The following is a 17,671-nucleotide window of genomic DNA, read 5'->3' as shown; positions in this document are numbered from 1 at the left end:
TTTTCAACCATTCTTTTCTTTTTCTTAAAAGTGAGTATATTGAACAGGATCTGCTTTTCTTTCTTTAATAAACAAAGACCACTCTGCCAATTTCTGTACTTCGCTGAAAAGGTATTTATTTTTATTGCATTTTTATAGCACCCTGTCTACTATATATTTCTGAAATGTAATCAAGAGACAGAGTGAAAAAGAAAGAAATTGGTGAGTGTGATAGGAAGGAAGCATACGTTGCGGATACTCTGTCTGTAATTTAGAGCTATTATGCTGACGTTTTCCAGCTGTGGATGTGAAGAAGCCTGGTTGAAGTGCCTCCTTGAGAAGCCTGGGTTGGTTCACATGTTCAGATTTCAATCGGCTTTATAACAGGTTTCCTTATGTGCCTCATATTGGCCCCAGGTTCACTGGGCTTAAAAGGAGCCAAAGCGCCATACGGTTTTGGCAGAGGAAGAGTGGACTCTGCCTCTGGGATGTAGGCATTCGGACGCTGATCCGCAGTTGTGTAAACACCATTGGGCAGCTGGCGATTTTCTGCTTCCAAGAACTCCTGCAAAGAATGATTTATCCTTTTCAGTTTTTGAAAACTCAAAGTCGCTTTGTCCTCAGGGCCCATCAGACACAGCTGGGTCTGAGCAGCCTTCGGCTATGCTCGCTGGCCGATATTCCCCAAAGGGACAGAAGGGTGTGAGGGTGCGTCACCAAACATGCACACCCGCACACACATTTCGTCTCATTGGAATGACCCATGTTGCTCAAGCATCACTCTGCTCCCGGGGTTTAGGGTTTATCATAAACTGGTTGGTGGGACCTAAATTTGCTACATTCCAAAGTCAGTATCTTTCATTAAACACTAATTATTTCCATGTTTGTGACAAAGGCAGGATAATCTATTTCCTTTGGTAGGTCACTGGTGCGCAAATGGTACAAAGGAGGAGATAAGGAGTAAAGTAGAACCAGTGGAGAGAAGCGGTCAGCAGCTTGCTTTGAGTCTCAAGATTCTGCCTGTGTTTCTGGAAAACAGAGGAATCTCTTATAGCATTAAAAAGAATTTGAAAAAATGGAGACAGGTAAATGACAGCCGGGACACCACAGGTAAAATCTGAATGCCTTCAAGAATATAATCCCAGGCAGTGTGGGAATGACAAATCAGACCCTGTTTTCAGGAATTCATAGTATGTGTTTGGAATGCACCTTTTTCTTGGGTTAGGGAGGGAATAGTGATCTTCTGGGGATGTCTGCTCTGTAGTCTGAGAGTGAGTTATAGGTCCCTGGGATGTAGTCTCCTCAGAAAGAGATGCCTAATTCCACTCTAAGATTATTGAAAGGTCATGGGAGTAGGAATAAGAACGGAGCCCCCAGTGTGTAGGTGGTCAGTGATAGACTTAGGTCTTTGGTGGGAGAAGGGTGGTACTGAAGCCTAATCGAGTCTGCAGAAGCCTGTGACAACCATAATATGCCTGAGGCCTCACAATATGCTGTGGTGGCCACAGCACATGGACATCGAAGAGTAAGGTATGGTCTGAGCCAGGGTACAAAGACAGAGATTAGAGACCTAGGATAAAACCAATGCCAGCCTGGTCATTGCCATGCCAATGGGAGGTCCTGGTCTTCACTTTACCAGCCCACGATAGAAGACTGTGGGGTGGGACTTGGTGCCCGCCCAGTGTTCTCCAGGGAATATTCTGACCCTTTGGACTGTTGTACTTTGCTTGCCTACATAATATCTTAAAAAAGCAAAACTTATTTCTAATGACTTGCTGGGCCTATGTGTGTGGTAGAGTAGAACATTTTCATATATTTTGGGAGGATTGACAACCCCTGCAGCAGCCCTTCCCGGCACATTTTACAAATGCAACGTAGAAGCCATAGCTTACCCGAGACTTTTCAGCGATAGCCAAGGCATACATTTCTTCATCTCGAAGTACTTTCAACCATTCTCTCTCAATCTCTTTATTGAGGGGCAGACCCTTTTCCATCCTGGAATTGCAAGTGAGGATGAAGTCTTCTTTCTCCTTGACTTCCTTCTGGAGTTCAATGGCCATAGCTTGTTTCATGGACAGCTCAGCAACAAGAGCCATCATTTTTTCAGTAGCATCTTTGATCTTTTTCTGGTAGCCATTCATCTAGAATTAAAAAGCCCAAGGCTTAGCCTATGTATACATTCCATGAAGACTTGAAGAAAAGGGCAGGCTTCTGGCTGTCTCTGATGGTAGGGGGCATTCTTGCCTGAAGGAAGGAAAGTTTAAGTGGGAATTCACAGAGAATAAGAACTGGAGGAGACCTCAGAGATTCAGCCCAACACCCTGGCTGTGAAATAAGGACAAGGAGGAGGGAGAAGAAAGAGATCTGTTCATCTAGTTACTGGATTTCCAGGTGGGTAGTATTGAGGGGAATAGTTTAGTGTCTCTATTTTTAAGAGGTGATAAGGACAAGGGAAAGGGTATTCTTGATGTCTAAGTTCTGGCCTAATTTTACCATGTTATTAGTTTGCCACTTACGCAGGGGGGAAAAGTCTGGTAGAACAGAATTGTATTAGTTATTAATACACTTGCTTAAATAAGATAATCAGCATCCGTGATGATTTTTAATGGAAACTATCACACTTCAGTGTGTTTGTATTATTGATCATAATTCCCAGGATGCATCATTATGAGGTCATAAGCAAGCATGAGCTGAACTGGGCAGTCTGGCCAGTAATTTGAAATGAAATGTTCCTAGTTGTGTGTGTGTGTGTGTGTGTGTGTGTGTGTGTGTGTGTGTGCTTACCTTTTCATATAAGCTATTTATTATCAAAGAATTAAAAGATAAGACTAGGTGGAAAAATTGATTTTAAAAGACAGAAAAGAAGTAAAATTGGAATTGGTGGTTCCTGTAAGCTTTCTGGCCCACAGCACGGCCTTTCAGTGCTGGCCGAAGGCTGGTGAGGCAGTAAGAGGTGACTCCCGCCACCCGCCAACACTCAGTGTCACATTACCCTGCCTTATTACTTCTTCATATCCTTTCACTACTGACATTATAATATAAATGTATTTGGTTATTTGGTTATAGCCTGTCATCCTACAAGAACGTAGTCTTCATGGGGACAAGGACTGTTTGTTTTATTCATGAGGTTCCCACTGCTTAGAATATAGGAGACAAAATTAAAATTGAATGTTTGTTGAATGAAGGAATGAATAAATTCTTAGTCTCTTTTAATTGTTCATTCCTTTGAACCAAGGTAAATTGAGACACAAATATGAGCATCCAAAAGCTACACCCTACCTCAAAATACTTTCTTCTCTTAATAGAGTATATACTGGTCTGTGTCTACATTTGCTTTAAGAAACGTTGCCACTGGTGATTTACGTGCCTCTGAAAATATAATGACCAATTATTATGTGAAAACTTTGTCTCTTTAAGGGAATAGGGAATATAAATTTCTATAACTTCTATAATGCATTAATTTTCAGGAAGCATAATTTGAATAAAAATGACAGGCATTCAAAGCTTCAATGATGAGTCATTATCTCTCTTAAATTTTATTAATTAGTCATTGCACACTTGAGTGTGTGTATAACTAACCAACCTCCCTTCTCCATAAATCAAAAAAAAAAAAAAGGATGGTATTATTCTGGGTCCTCTGAGTCTTTGCTGAGATTTCCCATTTTCTGTTCATTTGGGAAACTTGTAAGAGGAGCCATAAGCTCTCTAAGAGAGATGAGAGATGAGATGTGCAACCTTGTTGAACACCTGCAAGGGCCAGGCCACTTCTGCTTGACTATGTGATGCTTGCCACCACTTTAGCTGATATCACACCCATTTCACAGATCAGGAAACTGAGTTTTAAGACCATTTATGTATCTTTCTCAACATCACTTGGTAGTGTTGGTAAATCACAGATCTGGGATCTGAATGTCTTTCTGTCTTCCAGCTCTGCCTACTCTGAGGAGATTATTTTAAATGGAGGAGGAAGAAAGCCAGGTAGAGAGCACGGAAAGTGGGGAATGGAAAGGGAGGTAAATCATGAGGACAGGACTCAGTAATGCTGGAAACTTCCTGGTCATGTGGACGGTCTCGGCAGCTCCCATTTGTGTTTCTCTGGCTTAACAGTTGACTTGTGGAGGGACTGCCATCAGCTTTGACAAGCAGGCCTCAGCAAAAACCAACTTCCCCCAAAGAAAGGGAAATTCATTTTGCAAAATAAAGGAAGGCAACATTTAAAGAAACTTCAGACATGCTAATTCAGGCAACGTTCATGAGCCTAAAGGAGTCTTAACATTTCTTATTTTATGAGGTAAATTGAGATTGGCACAAGTGCTGTTGGCCTCATCAGTCTATTAGTGGAAGTGTAAAGGCAAATAAAAATGGCCAAGAAGCCTTGAGATTTACAGTAGTTTAGTGTGCCAGAACAGTTTCTAAAACAGGACTGTTAACTTATTCAACAAACGTTTTTCTAGAGTTTAGCACATGCGAGGCATTGGGGAAACTAAGAATAAGGAACAGTCAGTTCCTATAAGGAACTGCCCCCAGGAGCCCACAGTGGGTGACACCATTATTCATGGCGTCTTCTGAACTGCCTCCCCACACTACATGGTGTGGACAATGTGTCCCTTTCCCTTCTGCACTCAGCAGCTCCAGTGACTGTTGCTGACTGACTAAAAACCCTGGACTGTCACAGAGGGATGCTCCAAGGGGCCGGGGAGGCCAAGCAGGCAGCAGACCCTCTGATGCCTGATGGTGCAAAGTCCTGCTGCGTCCGAATCACCAGCCTCCCTCCTGCTGGCTGCTCCTCTTGCTATAGCTTCTAGCAGTCCCTGCCTGACCCTGTAGCTTTGGATCAGAAGCCCTGGTATTTTAAGCTTATGGAATTAGGAAGCCCCATGTTACTGGCCTTTCCTCACTAGTGAGGCTTGTGGGGGGGCTCCACCCCAGGGAGCTGTGTGACTGCTGTTCCCTTTAATGGTCCCCTTCCATTGCTGGCTTCTGGCTGCTTCTGGATTCAGGCAGCTCCCATGCAGACCGCTGGATAAATGAGGCCCTCCCTTCACAAGGAACTAGAAAGGATTTAACATGGCACATGAAATATGAAGATAATGACTGTCATATTTGAGTAGGTACCCTGTTAAGTGAAACTTGTATACTGTCATTGAAAGGTTTAGGATTTCCCACTATAATGAGAATTCATTCAGGGAACAAGACTGAAACTTATCTTGGACAATTCTCTAAGAGTAATCTTTACATTTTAAATTTTAATTCTTTGTCTTTATCTATTCATAAAGCCTAATCTCTCTGGGCCTTCCCCCAATAAGTGAAGCAGTCTGTGGAAAATGGAAGGTGATAGAGAAGGAAAGGCAGAAGAGAGGAGGTGGGGACTTGGGCAGACCTTCTTGGCTAAGAGCAGTGTGTCCTGCTTGCAGGCCTGCGTTTTGCTGCAGAGCCTGTCCGTGAGCCGGGAGACCTGTTCATAGATGAAATCTTTCTCCAGCAACTTCTCCTCCTTCTTGGCCAGCTGTAGTTCCAGCTACGGTCGAAAAGAATTTCAATAGGAAAAAAAAGTCATGCAAGTCAAAATCCTTCCTAATTAAAGCACTATTTTCCCCCTTAATGAAGGGGTACTTCATTAATGAACATTAATGACTTAATGAACTGGACGAAGTCAAGACTTCCCCTCACCCCCTGACCCCCCGCCCCTGAGAGCTGTGGCACTTCTTCCTCCCCATGGCAAAGAATGGCCCTCTCAGCTCCTTCTGGCTTCCACGTTGCCATTCCTCTGATATGCTCCCAGCAGGAAGACAAATTAATCCATTCAAGATGCCAAAATTGCTCCTATGGGCTGTGAGACAGAGATGGGCATTTTGAAAGCACTCAAGTTTTAACTTTTTTGGCAAGCATCTAAAGTCAAGCTTAGGTTTTGTTACTAGATTGCAATGAAAGGACTATATTAGTGACTAGAATAATGAGGGTTAAATCTGCATAACATGAAACTGTACCACAGATATCTGTGACACTGATCAACAGGGGCTAATAGATGCTATTTTAAGAAAGCACATTTACCGCATCCATTTTTTTGATCATTTCTTCTTCGGTCATATCTTTCCCTGGAAGGAAGCGTGTTCTGTTCTCACCCTCAGGATTTATAAACTGTTTCTCCAGGTCTTTTATTCTGTCTGTACACTGTGAAAACTATTAAACAAGAAAGAAACAGTAACTTTGCTCAGTAAATCTTAAAGTCACATAGCCCAAGGTCTTTAGGGTCTTTCCAGGCGAAGGTGGAAGGGAATTCTTAACACCCCATCAGCTGGGACTTGTGGTTAAGCAATGTTTCTACTCACTTGTGGTACAGTGAGGAAGATGCCTGTTAACTGACTCTGCAAAGCAAGGCAGTGACTTCTGGGTCATCAAAAAAAGGCTGACTTTACAACCAGTCCTTTTATTGCTTCCCATTTTGTGTTATACTCACGGGATGCTGTGTGGTTGCAGAGCTCCGACTATACAGACTTGACCTCTTTATTGCATGTTGTTACAGGGGCCAAGGTAGACAGCACAGCATACAGGGTACACAACATACTAGACTCCAGTTTAAAACCCTTTGCTGGCAATAGGCTTAATGGCTTCCCAAAGAAGAGTAAAATTCTTAATTACTAGGTCAACACAGCATACAGTCTGTGAGGAATAGCCTGAACTATTTGTATCTTTTTTGGGAAACACCCAATGTAATGTTTTATATATCAACTATATTTGTTGACTCAATGAGACTTTGGAGGTGGATGAAGAAATACAGAAATTCTCAAGCAGGAGTGGCAGCCACACTTAGCTGTTTTATAGGGAGAGATGCAGAACACAGGGAAAACCAAGTCATCACTTGTAGCTTTTCTACTGAAAATCTGTATAATCGCAGGCAAATCATTTATCTTCTCTCAACCTTAGTTTCCTCAACTATCAAATGGGAAAATAAGTCCCAAACTCATGGGATTGATCCATTAAACGAGATAATATATTTAGAGTACTTTAAATTTTTAAACTTATTCTCCTCCTCCCGACAAAAAGAATTTCAAATGGTGACATGAAATAATTTTTTTCTTCCTGTCTCTCCACACTTAATTGCCCTTAATAGGGAGTTAAAGTATCCATGTATGTGTATTTTTGTTATTAACAACATTTAATGTCTCCTTTTGTTAATTAGGAAATTAGATAAGAAAAAATATATGGTGCTTGCTTATCAAAGTGGTGCCTTGATTGATCTTATTTCCCCATGGGGCTTTGAGGAAAAACTGTATCCTTTTTCGATATAAAATAGTGCTCTTGTGTCCTAAAACAGTTCACATGACTTCCAGGAGCCCTAAAAACAGGCTATTATTACAAGTAAAATATTGCAGGAAAATGTGACTTATGATAATCCTTGGATTATCATATGTCCTTATGATCATCCTTGGACGATTAAAAACTTTCAAGCAACCAAAAAAAAAGCAAACCTGAAGAGAATTCTGAAAATGATACAAAAAAGGGGAAGATTGAAAAAAAAACACAAAACACTGTAGCTATAGCAAATAACAGGATATGAGAGAGATCTGATACTACATGGCAAGGTACAAAAACAGCTTGCTTGAAGCTTGAAATTTCACACCATATCCTTCAAAGGGCCCATGTGATTAGTGCTGAGTATACAATTAAATAATTAGGTGCAGTCTGAAGACTAATGCGAAACTTTCTATTCCACTGTTCTTAAGCTTAGAACTAACTCTGGTAGAACAGGGAGCTGATGATAACACATAGTCCCTATGCTTCAATTCATGTGCAGTGAGAATGGTAAATGCTCACACCAGGCAGGGTGTACTATCATTGAATGCATAGTATTTTCCTCTTGGGTAAACTGAATTCATATTTTATACCGGATTACTGGTTTTATATAATAAATGCTAAGTATATATATATATTTTAAGAAGAACTAATTTTATCTATTTTAATCTATTGAATAGAAGTATTAATTTGCAATTAACACAAGTAAAATTCTTACATAATACAGAGTGAATTTTTTCTGTCGTGGATCTTACTGGATTTAAAGTCCTTTTGTTCTGCTGGGCATGTTGATCATGTAGCATGGGCAAAGATGGCCTTGAAAGTGTGTGCTGGGAAAGACCTGGAGAGAGCCAAATTATTCTGTAAAACGGAGTGAGACTAGCGTGGGGTGCCTGGGGGGCAATCTGGGACGGTAAGGCTGTGGAGGGGAGATGGGGGGTGAAAGATGGAAAGACAAGCCAGTGAAATGGAACTAGGCTAGGGCGCTGCATGGGGTAGTACACCTGGGGGACTGTTCCCAGTGGTGGCGTGGGAAGGCATACTTGTCTGATACTTAATTTGAAGTTCTTTGCATTTCTTTAATGTACCCCCTCACACTGGTGCCCCAGTTCTTCAATAAAGTCAGTTCACAGACACAGGCCTGGCATGAATGGTCTTGTGTAGGTGTAGGCGGGAGGAGGAACCAGTCCCGAGTCTGCACTGAAGTGGCACAGAAGTGGCCCAGGCTCTGTGTGTCAAGATGATGAGCGGATCCCCCAGAGGAGCCACTAATTGGAAGCAGGAGTCAGAGCTGCAGGAGGAGCTGGGGGAGACCTGGGGGAGGCCTGGGGGATGTTCCAGCCAATCCTTCTAATTCAGGGCTACACTTATTGAAGAAGTGAATGGGAGAACATATGGCTAAAGAAACAAACACTGGAATCAAAACTTTACCATGTTTGTGCAAAATGAAAGATCCTGTCATCTGTATAGCATATTACACGTTGAAATGCCATAAAATATGAAAGTAGAACCATCATTCAGTTCCATAAAGTCCTGTGAATCCCATGACATGATTAAATTTTAAAAAAATGACCCAAAACTTTGTCTATAGCGTGAGCTAATGAAAACCATTTACTTGTAAACCTAGAAAAAGACCAGAAGGATTTCTTCCAGATTTCTGATAATTTTAATAGTGATTATATGTTGGGGATAGAATATTTTTTCTTTAAAATTTTTGTATTTTTTTTCAAAACTTCATTAACAGAGTATGTCTTAATTTTATAATCAGAAAAAAATCTGAAAGCAAACCTGACATTTTATTATTATTTTAAAAATTTTTGGCCGCACCCCGTGGCATGTGGGATCTTAGTTCCCGGACCAGGGATCAAACCCACACCCCTGCATTGAAAGGCAGAGTCTTAACCGGTGGACCGCCAGGGAAGTCCCTAAACCTGGCATTTTAGAAAACATGTTATAGGTTAAAATGTATTCCTGCTACATTGAGTCAATGGAAAAAAGTTTAGGCCACAAATTGTTTAGTTTAATTTTTTCTTCTGTTTTCATTAAGAAAAAAGTATAATTATTACATGTGAAGAAAATGGCTTTATATTTATAGTTTTATTTATTTGTTATTTTATGTTTAAATTTTATGACTTTATTCCACTTTAAAAAAGGCCATGTCAGAGGCCAAGTTATTAAATTACAGGGAAACTACAGGTGTTAATAAGGAGTCTGATTATATGCGATTACCCATTAAAAAGAAACAACAATCTTGGTTCTAGAATATCAAAGAGAATCAAAAATAAGAGAGCTAGATGGTCTGCAGGATCTTTCTAGCAAGCATCAAAAACATAATTATGAATAAAAATAAAAACAAACCAAAAAAAAAACCAATTATGCTGGCCGTAGTGAAAGCCCGGCTTACTGAAGTTTTGAGCTCTGAAGCAGCTGAGTTAGAGCTGAGATTTGGGAAGGTCTAAATTCCAAGAAAGGCAGAAAGTGCTTCATGGGGGAAAAAAAAGACAATCTGTAGCTCAGATGCCTGAAGCACAGATTCTACCCTGGAGCAGTGTTCAAAGGCATTTTCGAACAGGACATTTAACTCAAGAGTTCTTGTAGGTACCAGGAGTAGCATGGCTTGATTTACATGTAAGAACTTATATGACCTACAAAGCAATAAAGGAGAAAAAAAAAGAAAAAAGCAGCAAATGTTCCCAGGAAGTGTGTCATCAACACTTTTCCCACCTGAATCTGCAGCACTGCTAAATCAGCATCCAGAGCCCTCTTGGCTGGCAGCAATTTCCGGGTCACGTGAATCTGTCTTTGCTTCTCCGCAATCTTCAGTTTCAGGAATCGGATCTTTTCTTCCAGGACATGTATTTCAATTTCTCCATTTAGCTTCATCTTCTCTTGGATGTTTATTTTTTCATAAAAAATGCACACTTCCTCTTCGCGCTCTATCAGCTGAACACCACTATGGTCAAATTGAGAGGCAGAGGCTAAGAGGATGTCGAGGCCACTGTTTTTCTAGTCACTGTGGTTCTCTCTGGATTTGGGTGCAAAATACACATCAACACTGCATGATTCCAGAAGACGATAGATATTCACTGCTGGCTTTCTAGTTAAACTCCACATTTTGAATTTTTCTGGGCATGGGAGAGAGAGGGTTGTGTAGAATCTGGGCTCCGAGCTGACCATGTTGTGGGCCGGCCACAGTATCTCTGCAAGTCCCAGTGGTCCTCCTGGGGTGGCAAAGAGTGTCACTCCCCACGCATGAACAACGTGATCCCAGAGTCTGATTTTCTGCAGACCCTTTTCATGGGCCAGACCTGCCAACCGAGGGCTGGCCAGAAGTACCCAGGCAGGGGGCCAGGGAATGCGTTTCTGGCAGCTGTTCGGTTCTGTCTAACTTGCCAGGACCACTAGGCTCTTTTAAAGTTAAATATTTCTGATGTACATTTCCCCATAAGCAGGCAAATCCCCATGATTACAGTCCTTTGTAATCATGCCAGAGGAAAGACCCCTCCTTGTGAGGAGACTGTGGGGAAGAAACAAAGTAAGAATATTCTAATTCCAGCCCCAGAACTAACCACGGCCTGGGAGCACACTGCCTAAATGCTTTGGTTTGTGCCAGGAGCCAAATAAGAGGACTTTTTTTATTTCCCCAGAGAGAACACCTGCCAGCCCTTTGAAAAAGTGGTGTTCGTCACACCCTGAAGTTCTTCCACCACACCGTGTGTATCCATTATCCCTGAGTGCATCTTTAATTGCTTCTATCTCTTTCTCTCTCTCTCCTCCCTCAAAACATGTGTGCACAGGGGTGTATTTGGCTAATCTTAGCTCTGTATTTTGTTTCATTTGCCATTCACTGGCTCATCTCATGAGCTTCTTTGTTCTCTGGACAACAGAAGCCAGGTGCGATGCTTTACCACTTTTTTGTACTTTCAGGGCCCAGCACTTAACACAGAACACAGCCTTACACAGAACAGCACACAATCAAGGTTTGATGAAAAAACATCTAATACCTGATGTAATTACTACAGGGCTCTACAATCTCACACGCCAAATTTCTCAGAGCACAAGCAACTTGGGAAAACTGTTAAGTAGTAATCAATTAATAATATTATAGCTGGGAGAAATAATGCTACTCTTGAGTGTCTTACTTACTTGCTGAGAAAATGAACTGGGTGAATGGCTTAATAAATAAACCTGCCCCCCAAGTGAATACAAGATCCAAAGACTTATTTATGTCAATTATACTGAAATAATTTGATGGTATCCTGATCCTGAGTGGTAGCCTGGTAAAGGACTTTGATCCTTAAGCGAGCAACTTGCCAAACCCTACTCTTGCCTGTCTTTCTTATGAGGACAGAGTTTCTTATTTTCAGGGAAAGCCCCCTCCCCGCCCTGCAAAGGCTAATGAAACCTGAGTGTCAAATGTCCCTCACTATCCCCTGTCAAGTCTAGAGAAAAATGTGCAACATTTCTAAATCGGATCTCTGGGTGCTTTGCTCTCCCATCAGGTTCCTGGTTTTTACCTTTCATTTCGACGCTGAACGGCTTTTTCGTATTTTTTGCGAAGCTGCACCATCTCCTCTTCAATCATTGTGATCATGTTGGCAAGTCTGTCAGTGTTATTTAACTGGGCTTCCTTCTTCTCTTTCATTTCCTGAAGTTTTGCTACAATTTTGCACACATCATTTTGCATGCTTTCTCTGATGGTAATGTTGTTGGCATGCTTCAGCATAGAATTTTGTAGCTTTCTTTAAAAATAATGGGAAAATGGGTACGATTATAATTTCCTTTAGTTTCTTTAAAAACAATAAAGACTTCTGAAACGCAAGCAGTATCAAGGTAGCTCTTGATTTAGTGTGTCCCTTGAAATGACAATAGTAGTAATGATATTCATCACATGATACTCTTTAGGAACTTCTGTAATTTCCCAGGTCTCCGATTTGCCCTTATCTGGATTAGGACATCTTTCCTTTGTGCCCCAAGCATCTGCTGCCCCGATTTATCAAAGCAAGAGACTAAAGTGATTCATTTACTGCTCTGTCATCCCCGAGAGACTCTGCTGTCTTGAGGGCGGAGGCGGTTATATCTGACAATGTCCACTGGACCTAAGGTAGTGCCTGACTCAATATAGCATCACAATAAATGCTGAATGAATGCATGGCCTCTATAAATGATATTTTACTTTCATGTAGGATGAGAAACTGATTAGGATGTTAGATTTGCCTTTTCATACCAATCCCCTCACACCTCTACTCCCACCCAACCCCCCTCCACTACCCCACACACAAGAGCCCGTTTTGTACTATCTTTATAAAAGGAAACTGGGCAATAGTGGCCACCAGAAAAAGTTCAGATTGTATAGACTCTGTGGATCAGGGACTAAATACAGGTGAAAGAGTCTACCAGATCTTGGCACACGGTAAATAATAAAGTTTAAAAAAACAACCGTTGGATTAATTCATTTAATAACAAAAAATTCCTATATAAAGGACTATTCCTATGGGTAAAAAAAGTGAGCCCAGAGAGCTAGGGTAGCTTGCCCAAGATCACACAGCTAATAAGTGGCAGGGCTGGGATTTGGGTCTAGAAAGCCCCCTCTCTTAACCACTCCGCCATACTGCCTCACATAAGCTCATTAGATGCTTCACATCTACAATCATGGGATGCTGGTCTATAAACATTTGATTGTCTTCTAACATTAAATGCAAACTGTCAAATTTGTGCTTTTATTTCTAGATGAGTAAATGAAAATAAAGTGAGCATAGTTACAGAGTATAGTTTTCCATCCACTTAAATATGGCTCCCAAACAGAAGCATAAGGAATCCCATTCAGATGTTTACCTTGTCAGCTGTAAAGCAGGGTGTGTGAGCAAGGGCTTTTCTAGTTTTGTAAAAGACTTATTTTCTATTTCATCATCCCCAGGGTATTTTACCGCTTAATGACTGCGAAGAGAAACTTTTGAAAGGACAGTAATTATTATAACACTTACCTTTCTTGAGTAACTGCACTATTTCTTAAAATTTCCAGTTCATTTAATGACATTTTATGTCTTTCTTTTATTTCATTGACTTTCTGGTGAGCTGTGTGAAGTAAGTTAATAAATTTGTTTCTTTCATTTCGAATAGTGTCATACAGTTTAGCAAACTCTCTGAGTCTGTGAAAATACAAGTGTTTTTGAAATTTGTGAAATAAATAGGTTTTTTTTCCCCCAGCCAACTAGATAAGTCCTCATGTAATTCTTTTACCTCCGATGAATTTCTCGTTTTTTCTTCCTGTGTATCCGGATTTCAAGATCCTTTGCTTTTATCTCCCTAACAATGTTGGTATATTTTTGCTGAAATATACAAATTGATAGTGAAATTTTAAAAATGGTCTACCACCAACAGCATATGGATACTCCCAGCCTCAACCCATCTCATTACTGCCCATTAAGGACAATTCTATCTTCATCAGCTGGGTCGTGCAGATCAGGGGGAAGAGGAAAGGGGGAGGGGGAATGAAAATCGCCTGGCCAGCTGAACTGAATCACGTTGGCTAGGACAGAAGGTTAATTAAAGGAGAGAAAGATTGAGAGAGGAGGAAAAGAAAGACTGCCCAGGTTGGTTTGAGGAAAAGTTCGGGAAACTTTTGAAGAGCAGGGAAATGATTGTGGACAGCACGGCCGGGCTGGGTGAGTGAGGAATTTGTGGAAGGTAGATGAGAGACGGGGACTTGGAGTCGGTTTTGATAAATGTTATGAGTTGAAGGCTCTGTGGTATTTTGTGAGACTGAAGCCATGCTTTTAAAGCACATTTCCATTTTTTTGTATGGTGGGTGTGTTTTCCTACACAGTGAAGCGCCGTGCTGAGACCAGCCCCATAGGGAGCTGAAAAACAGATTACGCATGAATGTTTTAAAAGACGGCAGTTATATTTCCAAAGTGCTCAATATATACCAAATGTTAAATGCACTAGTTACGTTCTTCAAATACAGAGATGCTGGGTCCTTTATCTAGGGTGAGAAACGTGTTCAAAGAAGTACAGTATTTTGCTAGTAGAAACCAGAGGAAATAGTTTCTGCTGGTCTTCTCTTAAGGACCGTGAGAGCAAAACCCATATGGTTATTCAAAAGAAACTAGGCATCAGAGCCAAGATTGACATGTAGCAATTTTATGTTGTTCTCAGTGAGAACGGGAGTCAGGAAGAAACTAATATTATTTAAGAAACTGCGTGTATGAAGAATTAAAGAGAGAAAAAATGTAGTGTCATCCACTCCACCTTGGAGGTAGTAGTAACATTGACTTTTTTTTCCCCTTCACCTTTTGTCTTAGGGATGTAGATGAGAGGTGAAAATAAATAAGATTGACTGTTGTCTTAAGGAAATTATAGTTTATTACAGCCGATGTTTAACAGACTAATTCCCAATGCTAAGAATACTTAAGGAAAACAGTATTTTTCCTTTATTGATTTCCATATTTCAAGAGAAAATTGATCTTCTTTGAGAGAAATTAAAGAATTGAATTAGCTCACTTAGTAATGAGGTTTGGCTGACATAGATTAGTCACACATAGATAACACATGTATCAGTTTTTGAGGTTAATTAAAAAATTGTCTAGTTCATAAAACAGATCCATGTTCCTCGTAATAAGTGTCCCTCTGTCCTCTCCTCTCCTCGTTTTGCTACTGTCCCTCCTCCCCTCCGCCACCCTGTTCCCTCAGGCAGCCTTCTTTCCCCCATTCCTCCCTGGCCACTGCCTTTCCTTTCTTTACTGAAACGCAACTACCCCATGAACTCTTCTGGGCTTTGCCTCAGCTTCTGGGACCAGGGTCCAAACTGCTCAATAGGGATTAAGTGACCTTCAGCACCTGACCTTTCCTGCTCTCTGGTCTCACTATTTGACACCCTTTTCCCCATCTTCCCATGCCCCAGCCATGCTAAACTTCTTTTAGTTTCTCTCTCTCAAATGTTCTGGGTGGGTGGGTGGGAAATAAACAGTTAAAGGACAATTTGAATAGTTTGCTGTGGGTTGTGTGATGTAGATCTTCACCCCAGTTTTCTCTCATCTGTACTTAACCTCATGGCTCACGAATGCTTTGATGTGAGTTCTTTCTGGAAAACAAGAGGAAATGCTACCCTGTGTGAATGCTTGCTCAGAATTAGACAAAGCTGCACTCAGAAACAGCCAACATCTGGGTCACATGGTAAATTCAGGTATTCTATTTTCGTAACATGTCATATCGTATTCATTTTTTTTTTTTAATTAATAGCTACTCTATTTATTTATTTATTTATTTATTTTTAGCTGTGTTGGGTCTTCGTTTCGTGCGAGGGCTTTCTCTAGTTGCAGCAAGCGGGGGCCACTCTTCATCGCGGTGCGCGGGCCTCTCACTATCGCGGCCCCTCCCGTTGCGGGGCACAGGCTCCAGACGCGCAGGCTCAGCAGTTGTGGCTCACGGGCCCAGTCGCTCCGCGGCACGTGGGATCCTCCCAGACCAGGGCTCGAACCCGTGTCCCCTGCATTAGCAGGCAGACTCTCAACCACTTCGCCACCAGGGAAGCCCTCGTATTCATTTTTAACAGGGGACTTCTGGACACAATCCTTATGTGGAATAAATGATTCTAATTTTAGAGTTTTAGCTAGCATGATAGGAGGGTTGATTTTGCTATTGGTTTCCTTGTTGGTTTTGTTTGGGGATGTTGCACTGGGTCAGCTCTGGTACTTTGTCAGGAGCCCAGGAAAGTCATGAGGTGAAGCAGTTACTAAGGGTAATTGTCCTAGGATTGGTTTAAATGATGCTGGCTTGATGAACTTGGGAAGGAGAGTGGTCTAATGCTGTGGCTTCTGAGTTGTTCTGGGCAAATCACAATGGACTATGAGATGGTGGTGAATCACAGACACCTGCGCCTGTGCGCCTGTCAGCCGTGTTCCCTGAAGGCACCCACCTTATTCTTACTGAAATTGTCATCTGTTCAAATCCTCTGCTTGTTGTCATTGACCTAGTTCTTTTCCCCTCTAGATTGTTAGCTGTTGCCAGTTGAATCCTTGGAATATTTTTCAGTGCATGATTGAGTTTTGTTTAGGGAAGCTGTATAGTCACTGAACTTGAAGGAGACTTAAAATCATAGTTTTCTGATGAACATTGTATTAAAAGGAGGCTACCCTGGACTCCTGTGGTAATTAGTGGATGGTTACAAAAATGCAGTTACCTGAGCTTTCAGGAAATCCTTGGATTTTTGCTCTTTCTCGTCAATTTTGATTTGAGTCATACGGACAAGGTTGAATACCAGCTCTCGCATGTTTTCTTGCTCCTTTAAAAGCTTGTTTTCTTCAGCAAGTTGCTGTTCTACTAACTTAGACTCAGCTTCTGATAGGATTTTCTTTTGAAAAAACACAAATATTATAATGCATTTATTTGAAAGAATACACTAAGGCCAGTATCTCAGACTACTTTTTAAATTTGCTATGTAGAGTTTATTTTGTTAAAACACAAAAAGTAACTCTGCTGCCTTAGCACCAAGTATTTTCTTTATCTTATAAAAGAATGTGCAAACATGATAACATATTTAACGTAGAACTTTTTCTTATTCAGACTGTATTTTCAAGTAATTTTTCTAAGAAAAATAAAAGCATGTTTTAAAACACTTTGACAGTGGCTTGAATAAGCAAAATTTGAAATTAGACGTGGGTGAAATAAAACATTTATTGTTCATTTTTAACCAGTAGGCTTTTTACTTTAAAATCTCATGAATCTGTGTAATTTTTGCTGGTTAAAACACATTCTTTTTTTTTTCCCCAAATTTTAATATGGGTTTGGAGTGGACTTTGAGATAAAGAAACAGACCCACATTAAGTAGGATCATATTCTCTTTGATGACTCTCCTATTAATGAGGTTTCATGGAACACAGTTAAAAACACAAGTTTGCTTTAATCATTCTTAGATAGAAGCTTAAGTGAAAGTTGATATTAACCTGCTGGGTCAAATTCCTCTTAGCCACTTCAACTTCCTTATGGAGCTCTCGCCTTCTCTCAATTAATGTAGAATCATCTTTAGGGATAGCTTCAATCTGGAAATCAGAGTTTAAAATAAGTATTTATACCTATTAAAAGAAATCTTCAGTGTCATGTAGTCAACCGTGTCATGACCTTTTGCAAATGGTAGGGAAATTATGATTCTTACTCTTAAAGGAACTGCCTATTATGCTGAATATTCTTTATAAAGTCATGGTAAACTAAAATATGAAGACTTGTCAAAAATCTATAATTCACCAGCTGCAAATATTCTATTTCTCATTCATTTGGAAATAAAAACTCTTACTACTAACAGTTGCTAACATTTATAGAGTACGACTATGTGTTAGGCAAAGTTCTAAGTGTTTATATGTATGGTCTTATTTAATCCTCACATAACCCCATGAGGTAGGTA

The 17,671-nt window shown here is 40.7% G+C and overlaps 1 protein-coding gene across 1 annotated transcript in view; it reads right to left on the bottom strand.

Moving 5' to 3' along the window:
- Positions 1 to 304: 304 nt before the first annotated feature.
- CCDC146 (coiled-coil domain containing 146) overlaps positions 305 to 17,671 on the bottom strand; it is a 110,379-nt gene continuing 93,012 nt past the window's right edge. The window contains exons 9-18 of the mRNA XM_061197639.1: positions 17,217 to 17,312; positions 16,454 to 16,624; positions 13,513 to 13,601; positions 13,257 to 13,421; positions 11,790 to 12,014; positions 9,997 to 10,225; positions 6,031 to 6,159; positions 5,360 to 5,497; positions 1,872 to 2,120; positions 305 to 544 (exon numbers count right to left, since the gene is read on the bottom strand). Of these exons, the coding sequence (XP_061053622.1) occupies positions 341 to 544; positions 1,872 to 2,120; positions 5,360 to 5,497; positions 6,031 to 6,159; positions 9,997 to 10,225; positions 11,790 to 12,014; positions 13,257 to 13,421; positions 13,513 to 13,601; positions 16,454 to 16,624; positions 17,217 to 17,312 (1,695 nt within the window). The 3' untranslated portion in view covers positions 305 to 340. The remainder of the gene's footprint in view (positions 545 to 1,871; positions 2,121 to 5,359; positions 5,498 to 6,030; positions 6,160 to 9,996; positions 10,226 to 11,789; positions 12,015 to 13,256; positions 13,422 to 13,512; positions 13,602 to 16,453; positions 16,625 to 17,216; positions 17,313 to 17,671) is intronic.

Source organism: Eubalaena glacialis, chromosome 8 (genome assembly GCF_028564815.1).
Source record: "Eubalaena glacialis isolate mEubGla1 chromosome 8, mEubGla1.1.hap2.+ XY, whole genome shotgun sequence".
In the NCBI taxonomy this organism is placed as follows: Eukaryota; Metazoa; Chordata; class Mammalia; order Artiodactyla; family Balaenidae; genus Eubalaena; species Eubalaena glacialis.
This window is presented reverse-complemented; position numbering and strand designations above follow the sequence as displayed.